General features: G+C 43.4%; 1 protein-coding gene across 3 annotated transcripts in view; it reads right to left on the reverse strand.

Annotated features, from left to right (window-relative positions):
• HMGCLL1 (3-hydroxy-3-methylglutaryl-CoA lyase like 1) overlaps positions 1-17583 on the reverse strand; it is a 122959-nt gene that overhangs the window by 89837 nt on the left and 15539 nt on the right. For all 3 annotated transcript variants that reach the window (XM_063442938.1, XM_063442939.1, XM_063442940.1), the window contains exon 4: positions 12847-12954. In XM_063442938.1, the coding sequence (XP_063299008.1) occupies positions 12847-12954 (108 nt within the window). The remainder of the gene's footprint in view (positions 1-12846; positions 12955-17583) is intronic.

The following is a 17583-nucleotide window of genomic DNA, read 5'->3' on the forward strand; positions in this document are numbered from 1 at the left end:
CAATGTATGGAAACTGTCCGTAAAGTTCAGGCCTACCTGATACAGCCACGTGTACACGCTGTACCAGATTTGGATCTAAACTGCCACGTGGCGGCCATGCCGCAACCAAAGTAGGCCATTCCCTAGTGCACAAAGTGATCAAACGGGCAGGAGACATTTTAACCCCAAAATCACATACTGTGAATCCCTTTTTAAAATTCTTTACCATACATCCTAAGGGATCCAAAATCGTCGACTCCGACGCGCCCATACTTATCAATGGAGCGTCGTTGACAACGAATGCTATACACACACTCTATGCAACAGTCACACCCGTTCCTTCGGCAACAGCACCACGTGGTACAGTTACCAAGTGAAACGTACACAGTAACACAATAAAAACACTCAGGGAATTCCCGTACACACACAGCTGTTACACCAGTCATTAAGTAATCGAAATTATGCCCTTTGGCGAAACTATACCGTCACCCACGCTATAATTCTCTATACATGAATTACCCGTCTATAACACACCCCAGTAACATCGTCTTTTACCAACAGCAGTTACAGTACGGTTAGCATAGGTCAAAGTACAAGATATACACGTTACTAAACAATCATCACATATACAATCCCAACTAATCTATTGGCCAGTACCTTGATGGACTACCTAAAACTATCTACATCCGTTTTGGTTAGCCACACTGCCCAAGCACCACATATAGCGAACTAGAGGGCAGAATTTACAACAGAACCCTTTTAGTCTTTCTACTCTATCAATAGTCTAGTGGGTTCCAAATTTACACGCCTTCCCACTTAGCCAAGATAGGTTGAGAGCTAGCGGACCAAATTTACACAGACGCCGCTTAGTCTCCCGGTCCCTCCGACCTAGCGAACAAATTGTACACCCTAGAACGCTAGTCTAGACAAGACACCGGTGTCCGGCTAGGGCTATTTACACAGAACCCCGCCTGACACCAAACCAAATCAAACGGTCTTACTAAAGAGCGTTCAATTGAGCGGTGCGCCTTCGCTCCTTCCCTCCGACAGAGGGGGCAGATTCCATACACAGATTAACCCCTTATGGGCCTAACGCACAATCTGTACACCCCTAGTGGGTCCGCCGTCTAAAACAGCGGTCGTCTTACCTCCTCGTTCCTGAACCTGAGTTCACACTCATCGACGGGGACACCCCAGCACTTACTACGTAGAGGCCGATGATCTCCTGGACAACAGACCAGTGGCGCCGAGACGAAGGGAGGTCCACGCAGAAGTTCAGGGGTGCAGCCGTAGAGAACGTGGGCAAAGATAGACCGTCTCACGCCTCTGCTTCTCAGCTACCGTTGAACGATGAGCTTCCCGGCCAATGCACCAAATGATACCGGAGAAACTGACGGAAGCCAAGCACAGAGAGATGGACACAGGTTTCTTCAGGAAGGAAGAGATTCTTTATTCGGTTCACCAATCGGGACTCAGAGGGACTAATGTCACCAAAATACAACACGTTCTGAGCCCCGGACAATAGTGCAGGCTCCTTATATAGGCATATAACTCCTCCCATATTAAGCTCCACCCGCACATTCTCTTAACCAATCAATACAAATAAGAATTAACTTCCTGTTCGACCGCATGGCTTGTCCAGCACAATGGAGGAGGGGAATACTACATCCTGTATTCTCGCACATGCTCCGTACACTACTGATCGTATCTTGCCACGTGCAACCAACCGACCGATACGTCAGCATATGCACGTACACATGCCACGTGGTAATCTCGGCCTACTAAATGTATTTTTACCGAGATTCCACCACACTACATTCTGCTGGATCTCTCTGGAAATATAATCCCTTATAACTGTACCTGGGTAGCGCTACCTACACCTAAGGGCCCCAACGTTGTGCACATAATTTACCTGCAGGTACCTAGAAGTTTAACTGTTCAGATGTAATTATTAATGTTAATAAGAGAAGTTTGTTGTCTGCATTCCTGCTGCTAAAGACTCTTGTGACTGTTTAACATTAGCCAGTAACTGCGTTGTTATATGTGGCTGTTATATGTGTATCTCTTTGACCACAATACAGTGTTTATTCCCATGTCTGTATTTATTTCATGTCTCTGAGGTATTAAGTGGAGGGTACTCATCTACTCAGTGGGGTGGGTTCCCCATAAATAGAAGTTGCACTGAGTGGAGGCACTGCGTCAGAACAAGATGTCCCGATCTCCCAACTATAGCGGAGGCTCAGGATCCCTGTCAGCCACAGAAGAAGGTGTAACTGCTGCTAGTTACAGCTTGTTGCCAGGAGCAGGGCAAAAAAGGGCAAAAAAGGGTTACAGGGTTACAATGGCATCGATTTTAGGAACCGGGAAATGGAAAAAGATGCTTGGTCGGTCCTCCTACTTCAAATTTGGGGCACTGTGCGTGCAATCTAATGTGCCACCAGATAGGAGTGGTGTGTTAAGTAGTACTATTCTTATCAGTTTATTCCCTGTTACGTCCCCTATCAGGGGACGTGTATATAAGGCATCGATTTTAGGAACTGGGAGATGGAAAAAGATGCTTGGTCGGTCCTCCTACTTCGTATTTGGGGCACTGCGCGTGCAATCTAATGTGCCACCAGATAGGAGTGGTGTGTTAAGTAGTACTATTCTTATCAGTTTAATACCAATGTCACGACTACTAGTGTGGTCCAGCACGCAGAAACTGTAAACATATACATAGGCAAGAAAAGGAAAATAAAAGGACAGAGCGTAAACCGGACCTTAGAATGGCTGGACTAATACCCTAGAGACAGAGAATGGTCAAAGGGAAAGCCGAGGTCAAGGAAGCCAGAAAATACACAATACCGTTTACACAAGCCAAGTCAGGGAAACCAGAATTCAGAATAACCAGGGAAAAGCCAAGATCAGGATACCAGGAAATCAGATTCACAATAATAAAGCACTCTCAGGAAACCAGGAACAGGAAACCACGGCAAGGTACTGGGGTGAGCTAGGGATTTAAATATCACGCGGCGGGCCGGCAGCCGCGACACCCTGTTACTTCCCCCTCATCAGGCCTTTTTTAGTCGAATGTATCGGCCACTGTCAGTCCCTTCGGGATCCATCCCTCATTCATCTTAATAAAGGTGAGGTAATCTAGACTTTTTTGACCTAGGCGACTTGTCTTCTCAGTGACCATACATCCTGCTGCACTGAAGGTCCTTTCTGACAGGACACTTGAAGCGGGGCAGGCCAGATAGCTCAGGCCACAGGTCAAGATTGCACACCAGTCAAGTGGTTCATCGCTCCTCAGAGTGTCGATATCTGCAGTTAAGGCGAGGTAGTCTGCTACCTGTCAGTCGAGTCATTCTCTGAGGGTGAACCCCGAAGGGCTGTGGGGATGCGTAGGACTTAAAAAGCTCTGCATGTCCTCCATCAACAACACGTCTGTAAAGCGTCCTGTCCTTGCCGGCGTGGTCGTGGGAGGAGGAGGATTACTTTCACCTCTTCCCCTGTTAGATTCCCGTTGTGTAAAGCATACTTTTTAATTGATTTTGGAACTGCTGCATCCTTTCCGACTTGTCGTAATTCAGTAACATTTCAGGCACTTTCTGCTTATACCGGGGGTCTAGTAGCGTGGACACCCAGTACAGGTCGTTCTCCTTCAGCCTTTTTATACGAGGGTCCCTCAACAGGCACGACAGCATGAAAGACCCCATTTGCACAAGGTTGGATGCCGAGCTACTCATATCCTGTTCCTCATCCTCAGTGATCTCTCTGAAGGTATGTTCTTCCCCCCCAGCCATGTACAACACCACGGGTACCAGATAGGTGACAACGAGAACCCTGGGATGCCTATTGTGGTTGGTCTTCCTCCTCCTCCTCAAAGCCACATTCTTCCTTTGACACTTCTTCCTCACAATCCTCTTCCAGCATTGCCGCAGGTCCAGCAAGCAATGCTGATAAGGCTGTTTCTGGTGGTGATGGTGACCACAACTCTTCCTCTTCATGCTCATCTACGGCCTGATCCAGCATTCTTCACAGGGCACGCTCCAGGAAGAAAACAAATGGTATGATGTCGCTGATGGTGCCTTCTGTGCGACTGACTAGGTTTGTCACCTCCTCAAAAGGACGCATGAGCCTACAGGCATTGCGCATGAGCGTCCAGTAACATGGCAAAAAAATTCCCAGCTCCGCAGAGGCTGTCCTAGCACCCCGGTCATACAAATATTCATTAACAGCTTTTTCTTGTTGGAGCAGGCGGTCGAACATTAGGAGTGTTTAATTCCAACGTGTCAGGCTGTCGCAAATCAAGCGCCTCACTGGCATGTTGTTTCACTGCTGGATATTGGAAAACTGCGCCATGGCCGTGTAGGAATGCCTGAAATGGCCACACACCTTCCTGGACCGCTTAAGGACGTCCTGTAAGCCTGGGTACTTATGCACAAAGCGTTGTACGATCAGATTACACACATGTGCCATGCACGGCACATGTGTCAACTTGCCCAAATGCAATGCCGCCAACAAATTTCTTCCATTGTCACAAACCACTTTGCCGCTCTCCAGTTGGTGCAGAATCAGCCACTGATCCACCTGTGCGTTCAGGGCAGACAGGAGTGCTGGTCCGGTGTGACTCTCAGGCAAGTCAACCCCAAGACGGCGTGACACTGCCGTATCCGGGATGTGGAACAGTACCTGGGGAGCTGGGCGAGTGCCGCTGATGTGGAGCAAGACGCAGCAGCAGAAGAGGACTCAGCCAAAGAGGATGGAGTAGGAGGAGTAGAGGAGGTGGCAGCAGGCCTGCCTGCAAGTCGTGGCGGTGTCACCAACTCCTCTGCAGAGCCACGCATTCCATGCTTGGCAGCTGTCAGCAGGTTTACCCAATGCGCAGTGTAGGTGATATACCTGCCCTGACCATGCTTTGCAGACCAGGTATCAGTGGTCAGATGGACCCTTGCCCCAACACTGTGTGCCAGACATGCCATTACTTCCTTTTGCACAATAGAGTACAGGTTGGGGATTGCCTTTTCTGCAAAGAAATTTCGGCCGGATACCTTCCACTGCGGTGTCCCAATAGCTACAAATTTTTTGAACGCCTCAGACTCCACCAGCTTGTATGGTAAAATCTGGAGGGCTAAGAGTTCAGTCAAGCCAGCTGTCGACGCCGGTCAAGGGGGTGACTGTGACATTGGCTTCTTATGCTCAAACATGTCCTTGACAGACACCTGACTGTGGGCAGATGAGCAAGAACTGCTCAAGGCGAGAGATGGAGGGGCGGATGGTTGAGAGGGGGCAAGGAGGACAGCAGTGGTTAACATGGCTGAAGATGCTGGACCAGGAGGAGGATGGCGGCTTTGAGTTTGTGTGCTGCTTGTACTCATGTGTTGATCCCATAGGCGTTTGTGATGTGCGATCATGTGCCTTCGCAAAGCAGTTGTACCTAGGTGGGTGTTGGACTTCCCACGACTCAGTTTCTTTTGGCACAGGTTGCAAATGGCATCGCTGTTGTCAGAGGCAGACACACCAAAAAAAATGCCACACTGCTGAGCTCTGCAATGACGGCATTCTGGTGGTGGCAACAGCATGCATTGATTGGCGTGCTGTCTGGCTGACCCCGGGTGCCGATGCCTGCTGTCTGACTGTGCCACTAGCTCCTTGCGACGACCTCCCCCTGCTTCCAACTCGTCTCCTCCCCTCTGTCTCACCATCTGAACTTTCCCCCTGTTCTTCTTCTCTTCTAGCGGGCACCCACGTGACATCCATGGACGCATCGTCATCATCAACCGCTTCACTTGTATCTGACAACTTAGCAAAGGAAGCAGCAGCGGGTACAACATCATCATCATCACACCGTACGTGTGTAATGCTGCCTGACTGAGACATATCCCTGTTATCTAATCCTCTGGCAACAATGGTTGCGCATCACTCATTTCTTCCAACTGATGTGTAAATAACTCCTCTGACATACCAAGTGAAACGGCTGTGGTGCTAGTGTTGGTGGTGGCGGCAGGCGGGCGAGTGGTAACTTGAGAGGTGCCCGAAGCTAAGCTGGAGGAGGATGGTGTGTCAAGGTTCCGAGCGGAAGCTGTAGAAGATTGGGTGTCCTGTGTTAGCCAGTCAACTATGTCCTCAGAACTTTTCAAGTTCAGGGTACGTGGCTTCTGAACACTGGGCATTATTATAGGACCAAAGGGAATCACAGCACCACGACCACGATGGCGCCTGCGGGGTGGCCTGCCTCTGCCTGTCATTTTTTTTTTTCGATTAGTGGTACTATGCGAGCAAGCTACTGTGACAACAGATATGAGTGGCACTGTGCAGTGGCAGAAGTTGGCAGAGTAGACGCTGTAGGCCTGACATACACGCTTGCAGACAACTAACTGCTATTCAATCTATTACAGTCAAAAAAATTTTTATTTTTTTTTTTAAATGTACACTACTATTACACCAGATATGAGTTGCACTGGTGTGACACTGTGCCCTGGCAGGCCCTGAAACGCACACTATTAGACTGACTGCTATTATATTACAGTCCAAAAAGTTTCGGTTTTTTTTTAAATGCAAGCTATTGGGACACCAGTGAGTCAGTGGTGGCACTGGGCAGGCCCTGAAACGCACACTCATGAAGGAAACTGACTGCTATTATATTACAGTCCAAAAAGTTTTTTTGTTGTTAAATGCAAGCTATTAGGACACCAGATATGAGTGGTGGCACTGGGCAAGTGGGCACAGTATACGCTGTGAGCCTGACACACACGCTGGCAGACAACTAACTGCTATTCAATCTATTACAGTCAAAATTTTATTTTTTTAAAAAATGTACACTACTGTTACACCAGATATGAGTTGCACTGGTGTGACACTGTGCCCTGGCAGGTACTGAAACGCACACTCGTGAAGGAAACTGACTGTTATTATATTACAGTCCAAAAAGTTTAGTTTTTTTTAAATGCAAGCTATTGGGACACCAGTGAGTGAGTGGTGGCACTGGGCAGGCCCTGAAATGCACACTCGTGAAGGAAACTGACTGCTATTATATTACAGTCCAAAAAGTTTTTTTGTTGTTAAATGCAAGCTATTAGGACACCAGATATGAGTGGTGGCACTGGGCAAGTGGGCACAGTATATTCTGTGAGCCTGACACACACGCTGGCAGACAACTAACTGCTATTCAATCTATTACAGTCAAATTTTTTTTTTTTTTAAATGTACACTACTGTTACACCAGATTTGAGTTGCACTGGTGTGACACTGTGTCCTGGCAGGCCCTGAAACGCACACTCATGAAGGAAACTGACTGCTATTATATTACAGTCCAAAAAGTTTAGTTTTTTTTAAATGCAAGCTATTGGGACACCAGTGAGTGAGTGGTGGCACTGGGCAGGCCCTGAAATGCACACTCGTGAAGGAAACTGACTGCTATTATATTACAGTCCAAAAAGTTGTTTTGTTTTTTTTAAATGCAAACTATTGTGACACCAGTGTGTGACTGGTGGCACTGGGCAGGCCTTGAAACGCACACGCGTAAAGGAAACTGACTGCTATTATATTACAGTCCAAAAAGTGGTGTTTTTTTTAAATGCAAGCTATTGTGACACCAGTGAGTGAGTGGTGGCACTGGGCAAGTGGACACAGTATATGTTGTGAGCCTGACACACAGGCTGGCAGGCAGGCAACTGCAAATACATTACACAGAAAAAAAAAAGCAGACTGATGTTCTATCCCTAAAAAGGGCTTTTTGGGGTGCTGTCCTTACCCCCTTAAGGACACAACTTCTGGAATAAAAGGGAATCATGACGGAATATATCCGTCATGTGTCGTTAATAGGTTAAAGCAGAGATCAGGTGAGTCATTCAGGACTGTAGTGGACACTGAATACACTAGCCTAGCTATCAATTTCCCTATCAAATCAGCAGCAGCTACACTGCCCCTCCTCTCACTAAGAATGCAGCTTCACAATGAATGTAAAATGGATGCTGTCCAGGAGGTGGGAGGATCTGGGAGGGAGGGTCTGCTGCTGATTGACTGGAATGTGTCTGCTGACTGTGAGGTAGAGGGTCAAAGTTTACTCAATGATGACGAATAGGGGGCGGACCGAACAGCGCATATGTTCGTTCGGGACATCACTAGACAGGAGTATCATTTTGCAGCCTCGTAATATTTGTGTGGCATGCATAGGTTTGGTTTTTGTGGGAGCTTTGGGAGCTAAAGCCCTGGATATGGGTACTTCAGTCCCATATTTCTAGCGTTGGTAGAGAGGACTTGGAGATATTAGTGTTACTCTTTATTCTTATTTTTACATGAGGCAACTGCTTCTCAAAGCAGCCATCTATTATAATTACACAGATTAGTGTTATGGAACTTCCTGGATGAATTTTGCAGCACACTATGAGTTAGGTATTATCGTGGGATCACATAGAATACTTGGCTGTGCAACATTCACTTGTTTCTGGTTATGCTTTCACTGAGATCTAGATAGCATTAGCAGCACACTGTTTATGGGTAAGGAGGAAGGGAAATAACATAGAAAGACATGACATATCCCCACCTCTCTGTTAGTGTAGGGGTCATCAAGTTTTCTTTCAGACGCAAGCAAGTCCCAGATATTTCTGGAACCAAGCAATGTCCCTGGGAGCAGGCTTTCTTATAATTTGGTTTCTATTAACCAAGATCATGAAAATAAATAATTTTGGGATATAATGTATGCCCTTTTAGTGAAATATGCTGCATTTAATGTTAGACGAATAAACCAATTTAACAGGGCACTCAAGGCTGGAACTGTCCAAATTGTTTTTAATGCATTGCACAGTGGTTCCCAAACTATGTGTTGCAGCGCCCTTGGCACAAAATATTTTCATAGCACCGGGAACTTTGCCTCCCTCTCCCCTGCTGGCTCTGCAGGACCGGAGGGGCGATCAGAGATCTCCCTCACTGGCCCGCTACCACTGTAATGCTGGCAGCCGACAGATGAGGGAGGGAGAGAGGAACAAACTCTTACCTGCAGCTCCACCGTGTTCTCCTCTCCCGAGTTTGGAGCATTGCCGCGGTTACCATGGAAAAGCTCTGAATCTCGCGAGAGTGGACTCTAGCCTGAGCTACAGTCTATAGTTTACTCTTACCACCAATACTACCAGGGCTTCCCCACCAGACCACCAGGGATTAGTATTGTCCCCCCTCCCAGGCAAAGGTAAACAGGGAGGGGAGATTTGAAAATAATTATTTTTAATAATAAAAAAACTATATATATATATGAATTTGCCCTCCTACCCCCACAGAGACACAATACCCTCCCATACACACACATTACCCCTCCATACACACAAACTGTAGCCCTCACACGCACTGCACCCCCACACACATTGTACCCCCACACACACACACATTCTGTACCACTCATACAACCTGCTCCCCCACACACACACCCACACACACTGTACCCCTCACAGACAAACTTCCCCACATTCACACACACTACATCCTTCACACACACACTACATCCTTCACAAACACAATGCACCCCTGTACACTCACTGCACCCCTCCCATGCACACACACACGCACTCTGCACCCCTTACACACACACACACACACTCCAAGACTCACACACACACATATTGCACCCCTTACACATACTCACATATTGCACCCCCTCACACACACTACTGCCCCTATCCCTTACTACAACCTATATCCTGGCAGATGCCAGGTAAGTTGTCAAACTGTTCTTAAACAGTTTGACTACTTACTCTGGGAGGGCACCATAACCACTACAACATGCTTTAGTGGTTATTGTGCCTGGATTGTTTCTTTAAAAAATCTACTAGTGTACATATATACTACCTTGAAATGTTTTGTCTTGGGGTGCTTTGGAAAATTATTGAAATATTAAGGGCGCCTTGAACTTAAAAAGTTCGTGAACCACTGGTATAGATAATGCATTTACAGTAAGGGAAAAAGTATTTAATCCCCTGCTGATTTTGAAAGTTTGTCCACTGACAAAGAAAGGATCAGTCTATAATTTATTTTGTATTTTAACAGTGAGAGACAGAATAACAAAAAAAGAAATCCAGAAAAACGCGTGTCAAAAAAGTTATAAATTGATTTGCATGTCAATGAGTGAAATAAGTATTTGATCCCCTATCAATCAGCAAGATTTCTGGCTCCCAGGTGTCTTCTATACAGTTAACAAGCTGAGATTAGGAGCACTCTCTTAAAGATACCTGTTCACAGAAGCAATCAATCAATCAATCAGATTCCGATCTGAAATCTTGCAGCGCCCGCAAGGTCCCCCTGCTCAAGAAAGCCCATCTGGCCCATCTGAAGTTTGACAATGAACATCTGAATGATTCAAAGGAGAACTGGGTGAAAGTGTTGTGGTCAGGTGAGACTAAAACCGAGCTCTTTGGCATCAACTCATCTCGCCGTGTTTGGAGGAGGAGGAATGCTGCCTATGACCCCAAGAACACCAACCCCACCGTCAAACATGAACATTATGCTTTGGGAGTGTTTTTCTGCTAAGGGGACAGGACAAATGCACCACATCAAACGGACGATGGACGGGACCATCTACCGTCAAATCTTGGGTGAGAACCTCCTTCCCTCATCCAGGGCATTATAAATGGGTTGTGGATGGGTATTCCAGCATGACAATGACCCAAAACACACAACCAAGGCAACAAGAAGAAGCACATAAAGGTCCTGGAGTGGCCTAGCTAGTCTCCAGACATTATTTCTTTAGAAAATCTGTGGAGGGAGCTGAAGGTTCGAGTTGCCAAACGACAGTCTCAAAACCTTAATGACTTGGAGAGGATCTGCAAAGAGGAGTGAGACAAAATCCCTCCTGAGATGTGTGCAAGCCTGGTGGCAAACTACAAGGAACGTCTGACCTCTGTGATTGCCAACAAAGATTTTGCCACCAAGTACTAAGTCGAAGGGGTCAAAAACTTATTTCACTCATTGACATGCAAGTCAATTTATAACTTTTTTGACATGCGTTTTTCTGGATCTTTATGTTATTCTGTCTCTCACTGTTAAAATACACCTAGCATTAAAATTATATACTGATTATTTCTTTGTCAGTGGGCAAAGGTTCAAAATCAGCAGGGGATCAAATACTTTTTTCCGTCACTGTAGGACAGAAAGAGAACTGTACTCAAGTACAGCAGTCATCGGAAAGTTAGTATTTTAGAATGAGGGTAGTGTGAATGAAGAGGCATGGTTATACACCAAAAGCTGTGAAATATATATGTTTTTCTTTGCAAGAAAAATATACAAAATTAGGCATGCAATGAAATACATCCAATTGTTTTAGGCCAAAAGATTTAAAATGAGTACAAGTTTTGTTTCCTGGAATATTATTTTAAGTCTTTTTCTCATGTTATTATCAGACATAAATGCATGAATTAAGCAAAGTGCTATTGCTGCAATGGCCAATCATCAGAACATCAACTCTTGGGCAATGATTCCTAAGACTTCTTGTTAGCCAAATCACCTATAACAGCTGCAGTGTCAAAGGTTATTCATTATTGGTTTAGAGCATTGAGCATGGTAATTAGGGAATTGATTCTGGAGAAATTGCATCACTTACTCTTCATTTAACACATATGAATGCAAATTTACCCAATTGTGTTTAGGATAAAGAACACAAAGTGTAAACAGCCTATTTTTTTATAGCACCTTTCTGTATGACAGGAAAATTTGCATGCACCTGTTTCCTAGCGTATTTTTTAAACAGGATCCAAGTGTAATATTTATTGTCAGAAATCCTTTATTTCTTTTGCGCACTATGGTATATATTAATGCTCTCATAGTACATGTTGTGATCTATGCATTAGGTGTTACTATGTTCCTAATTATGTTCTCCTGCTGTGCTACTATATATTAGATTAAAATGTCTTTTGGTACTTTTTGAATTTAAGGCCATGTGGATTTATTTATTTCTGAAGGGTTTTTCCTCCCCATGTGAGGAAGATTAGCTAAACATTACTTTTGTCTGCTGGGATCTCACAGCACATAACTTTAGACTGAGAAGAGCATGTATCTCTTGAAGCTGCCATTATATTAATGTGTTTGCCACGCACAGCATTGGCCATTATGATTTTTTTTCATGGTGTGTTGGGAATAATACACTTTGCCTATATTTACCCAAGGTTTAAGCTACAGATGACCGGATGGCCAGTCTGTTTAAAATTGGCTAACATGTCAGCTATTTGAAATAATATGCTTTATCTATATCCAGTGCTTAGTGAATATAAACCTAGACAAGAGCTGTAGAACATTGTGTAACAAGTAACAGGTGTTATATCCTGTATGTTTCTGCTGTTGGCTTTATTTCATGTTTTCTCCCTTTGATCATAACTGCATAGTATTGAGTAGTTTAGAACTCAGTAGTAAATATCTTTAATTCGTAGTGTGCATGCATATTAATTTTAAGTGCGTAGTTATAGTGCTTTGAGCAAGGCCCGAGCATGAAGATACACCTGCAAGTTTGCTATAGGTTAAGATGTTAAGATAAGAAATATGATTTTATTAGGATTGGATAATGCTTGTAAGACTACCCCTGTTTCCTCTTGAACATAACCTGTTACACAGTCCATTAAATTTTAGAAGTCACTTTGAACCTTACTTTGTCTTATCTTGTTCATTGGGGCTTCTCAAAATTGTAATAAATAGAAAAATAATAGAATTATGATGAAGTGAAATTTATTTATACTGTATTACAAATTACATTGTCTTCTCTACATGCTGACTCAATATAATTTCTCATGCCTTCATTGGTCATAGTAGAAGTTACAACATGACTTCTTACATTTGACTTGTATTATGTAAACACACATTTTTATAAAAGATTAAGATGCAGATATATAGAAATATAAAAAAAAAACTTACCTGAGGAACCCACCTTGAAGAAACAAAACTAGTCACTTCTATGGCTGGTAATCCTGCTTCAGAAAGACGGTTAATTAACTCAATTTTAACATCAGTTGGAACAAAGGTCTGTGGAAAGAGTTTTCAGTGAGTTTTTCTTCTCATGTTACTATTTTACAGCATCTTTCTTTCTCCCTAGTAGTTTAAAGAATACCTCTCCTACCTTGTCAAACAGTTCTCAGCATAAACCACTATGCCAATTATTAAGTGGCAGAAGAACATAAGAACCCTCTAATAGGCAGTTCTGCTGTTCTCTGGCACAAAGCTATTCGCCAAAATGGTGTGTCTTCTGCATGCTGAGAGAATAAGGATACCATGCTGCCAACAAAGCCAGCAGGTTGGTTGTCCCTAATTTTTGGAAGTGTCTCACTCACACTTTTACTTCATCAAAGCGCTAAACAGCAGAGCTCTCAGTAGCTCATAAAAGTGTGAGTGAGACACCTATATATTTAACAGTCTGTAAAACCATTTAAGACATATTACACTATTTTTTTTTTTGTATTTCTGTTTTAATTAGAGGTTTTCCTGGTACCGAAATACAAAATCACTTTACTCTAGAGAGAGTACATATATATATTAGACATGTGCAATTTGTTTTGTTCTGAATGTCTATTCGGACGAATTTCAGACAATCTGGACATTCGGATACTGTCTGAATAGCTGAGTTGCCGAATTTCCGAAGTGCCGGATTTCGGATTTGCCGAACTGAACCAAACTGCCGAAGCGCCGAATGTCCAAATAGCCAGAGTGCCAAATTTCAGATTTGCCGAATATCCAAATTGCCAAAGTACTAATATACCCAGTGGAAGAATGAAGAATGTTACACTGTATACCAATTTAAATAAAAAGTATACACACATAGCCAGGATTCAGCTGTAAGCATTTGCAACACTTACAACAATCAAGTAACACGTTCATATAAATGTAAGTTACTTAGCCAGTCAATGGATGGGAATGAGTAAGTAGATAACTTCCTAATTCCCACGGTAGATATCTCCCTAATTCCCTAATTCCCATGGGAGGTATCTACCAAAAGGCTGAAATACCTAAATTGGTTTTTCAGCCAAATTTACTAATACTAAGTAAAAATTACTTAGTATTAGTAAATTCTGGGCATGTCTAGTAACCAGTGAACAGCCCAAGTGTTCCCCCTCCCGAGGCCCCACCCGTGCCGCGCAAGTGGGCGCTTTTAAACTGAAGGGGGGACCTTTTGCCTCCCCCTGGCCCCCGCCCCTGAGCAGCAGATGGGGGCCCTGGATGAAAATGGGGGGAACCTATTGTCTCCCCCCTGACCCTCACCCCTGAGTGGGGGCCCAAAATCAGAATAAGGGGGTGATCTATTGTCCTTACCCCCACAGCCACCACCCTTGAGCGGCGGGTGGGAGCCCTAAATAAAAATGTGACCCCCCTCCCCCAGGTGACTAGGGGTCCCCAAACCTCTAGTCACCCCCTCCCCCCAAAAATGTATAAACCCCTACCTACCCCCTCACCCTAAAAATAGTGAGGGGGAACAATAACTAAGTACCTGTAAAAAAAGAAATAAAACTTACCTTTTGATGTCTTCTTTTTTCTAAAATCTTCTCTTTTCAGCCACAAGAAAGGCAAAATAAAAAACATAATACACCGCACAGGCTGAACTCCGCAGGGCAGGGGAAGGCTTATAAAGCCTTGCTCCACCCTGCAATTAGGCTCAGAGCACTCTGATTGGTTGGTTTAAGCCAACCAATCAGAGTGCTCTGACAGGTAAATGAAGAGACTGACAGGTAAGTCTCAACATTTACCTGTCACAGCTGTCTAAGTGATTGGCTTGAAATCCAACCAATCAGAGTGCTCTGAGCCTAATTGCAGGGTGGGGAAAGGCTTTTAGCCTGTGTGGTGCCCTCCATGGCTAAAGATGGATTAAATTTTCAGCGTCTGGTTTATTTATTTTTTCTGATTTTTTTTTTGCGCTGTGTCATTTTACACAGCGTGGGAAAGTTCTTTGGAATTTTCCAACGCTCTGTAATTTGACTCATAACTCTCTTATAGGTTGCTTTTTTTTTCATAGTGCTATGGTTTTTTTTATTTGGCCTTTCTTTAGGGCTGAAAAAAGAAGATTTTAGAAAAAAAGAAGACATCAAATGGTTATATTTCTTTTATTTTTTACAGGTACTTAGTTATTGTTCCCCCTCACTATTTTTAGGGTGAGGGGGGTAGGTAGGGCTTTATTAATTGTTTTTGGGAGGGGGTGTCTACAGGTTTGGGGACCCCTAGTCACCTGGGGGGTAAAGTTTTTAGTTAGGGCCCCCGCCCGCCGCTCAGGGGTGGGGGCTACAATAGGTTCCCCCCCTATTTGTATTTAGGGCTCCCACCTGCCACTCATGTAGGAGGACAATAGGTCCCCCCCCCCTATTCTAATTTAGGGCCCTCACCCGCCGCTCAGGGGTGGGTGCCAGGGGTGAGGACAATTTTTTATATAATACTTTATTAAGGCAAAGAAATGCAGGTACAATAGAAAAATACATCCATCTGGTTACATAGTGGGATAGAACAAGTATATAACATTAGATTATAAAACAAATCATAGAAGTGGCAATCAGTGCTGAGTATTAAAGGTCTGTACCTAAATGGTGTATCATTGGGAGGTCCACTCGACTTGTATATAAGTTGTGTTATTATGCTTCAACATTAACTGAGGTATCTGGGTAGCAAGGTTGGTTCGGTGGAAGTGTAGGTATCCAGTTAACATAGCCATATAAGAAAAAAACAACACACAAAAATAAAAAATAGAAAGGAACTATAGGAGATACTTCCATATATTAACGGAAAACTAGAGGCTGTATAATGCCTCTGGTATATTGTCAGAGCGGAGGGATTATATACTAATGTTCATATACATTGAAGGCTATTCCCTACTTATTCAGTGATATCTTAGCTAACTGGCTGACTATAGAGCTCTGGCACTCTGTTACCTCTGTAGGGTGAGAGGTATGCAGGAATGTGGTAAGGAGAGGGGGAAGAGGAAAGAGGTAGGGAGGAAGTATAAAACCTAGGTTCTTTCTGTAGGAAGTTCAGCCATGAGTCCCATATTTTTTGTAAAGGGAATAATTATGTGAAATGGAGAAACTAAGTTCCTCCATGATTTGGATTGACTCTACTTTGTTGATACATTCACGAATAGTGGGTGCTCATGGTGTCTTCCAGTTTAGGGGAGTTAAAAGGTTGGCGGCTGTCAGGAGGTGTGAATAGGTGGATATGAACTTCGGCCACAGTTAGAATGAGTCTACTTATGTTTTCCCAAAATTTTTGGATGGTTGGACATGTCCACCATATAGGACCTAGAGTACCAATATCCTGTTTGCAACGCCAACAGTTTTCGATTGTTGTTGGAAAGATGGTAAATGAGCCGGTGAGAAAAAGAGCTCCTCAGTATAGGAATGATAGTCGGATGGGTGACATGTTATGGAAGTACTAATGCCCTGCCTGATTTGTGCCATGGGGCAGTATATATTGGTACTCATAACATAGAGTCCTCCAGTTTCACCCATTGTGTAGTAACGTTAGGATCTGACCATTCGTATCTCCTGGTTAGGAAAACTGCTTTTAATAATAGGGAAATTTAAACCTCCTTTACAATGTTTTTTTTTTTTTAGCTAAAAGCAATGAATTTATTCTGTTTTTTTTTCCCTTCCAGATATATGTAACAAAGCTATGTTGGATCATATCTAACCAACTCTTAGGTATTTTAAGTGGTAGCATCCAAAATAAAAAGGACCATTTTGGTACTATATATGAATTTATAGTATTGATTCCACATAGCCAAGAAACATCCAAAGATCGCCATTCTTTCAGTGTCTTATTGGTGTACTTCAATAATAATTCAACATTAGTTTCCATAGTTCATTCTACATTTGCCGTTATAATTATTCCTAAGCAGTTTAGTTCTTTCTTGGTCCAAATAAAATAAAATTTTCTGTTTAGATCTTCAATAATTACTGTATCAATGTTGATAGTCATTGCTGTTGATTTAGCCACATTTAGTTTGTAGTTTGCAACAACACTATATCTGTCAATTTCATCCATTAAACCTCTGAGAGAAGTAGCGGGTGATGTTAATGAAAGTAATAGGTCATCAGCATATATGAATATTTTAATATCCTGTTCTTTACTAGCAAAACCTTTTATCTCTTTGTTTTCTCTAATCTTGATAGCCAATGGTTCGACTGTTAAAGTATATAGTAATGGAGACAGGGGGCAACCATGCCTTGTACCATTTTGTAAGTCAAACTAACCTGCACATATATTTGCACCTATGGTTCTGGCTAAGGGATTTGAGTATAGTGCCATTAGAGCACCTTGAATCCATCCCACCAAGCCAAAGGATCTTAACACATTATTGAGAGAGTTCCAACTGACCCTGTTGAAGACCTTCTCGGCATCTAATGAGAGTACCAGAAGAGGCCGTCGGCTTCTGCTCATTTGATTGATTATATCTATAATTCTTCTTATGGAGTGGCTGGCAGATCTACCCGGGATAAATCCTATCTGATCCAAGTTTATAATTTTTTATATTATCATCTTTAATCAGGTTGCTAATATAGAGGCGTAAATATTAATGTTGGTATTTATAAGTGATATGGGTCGATAATTTCAAACATCTGTTGGATTCTTATTTGTTTTTAGTATCGGGAGTATATTAACCTGTAGTAACTCTTTAGG

This window comes from Pelobates fuscus, chromosome 2 (assembly GCF_036172605.1).
Source record: "Pelobates fuscus isolate aPelFus1 chromosome 2, aPelFus1.pri, whole genome shotgun sequence".
In the NCBI taxonomy this organism is placed as follows: domain Eukaryota; kingdom Metazoa; phylum Chordata; class Amphibia; order Anura; family Pelobatidae; genus Pelobates; species Pelobates fuscus.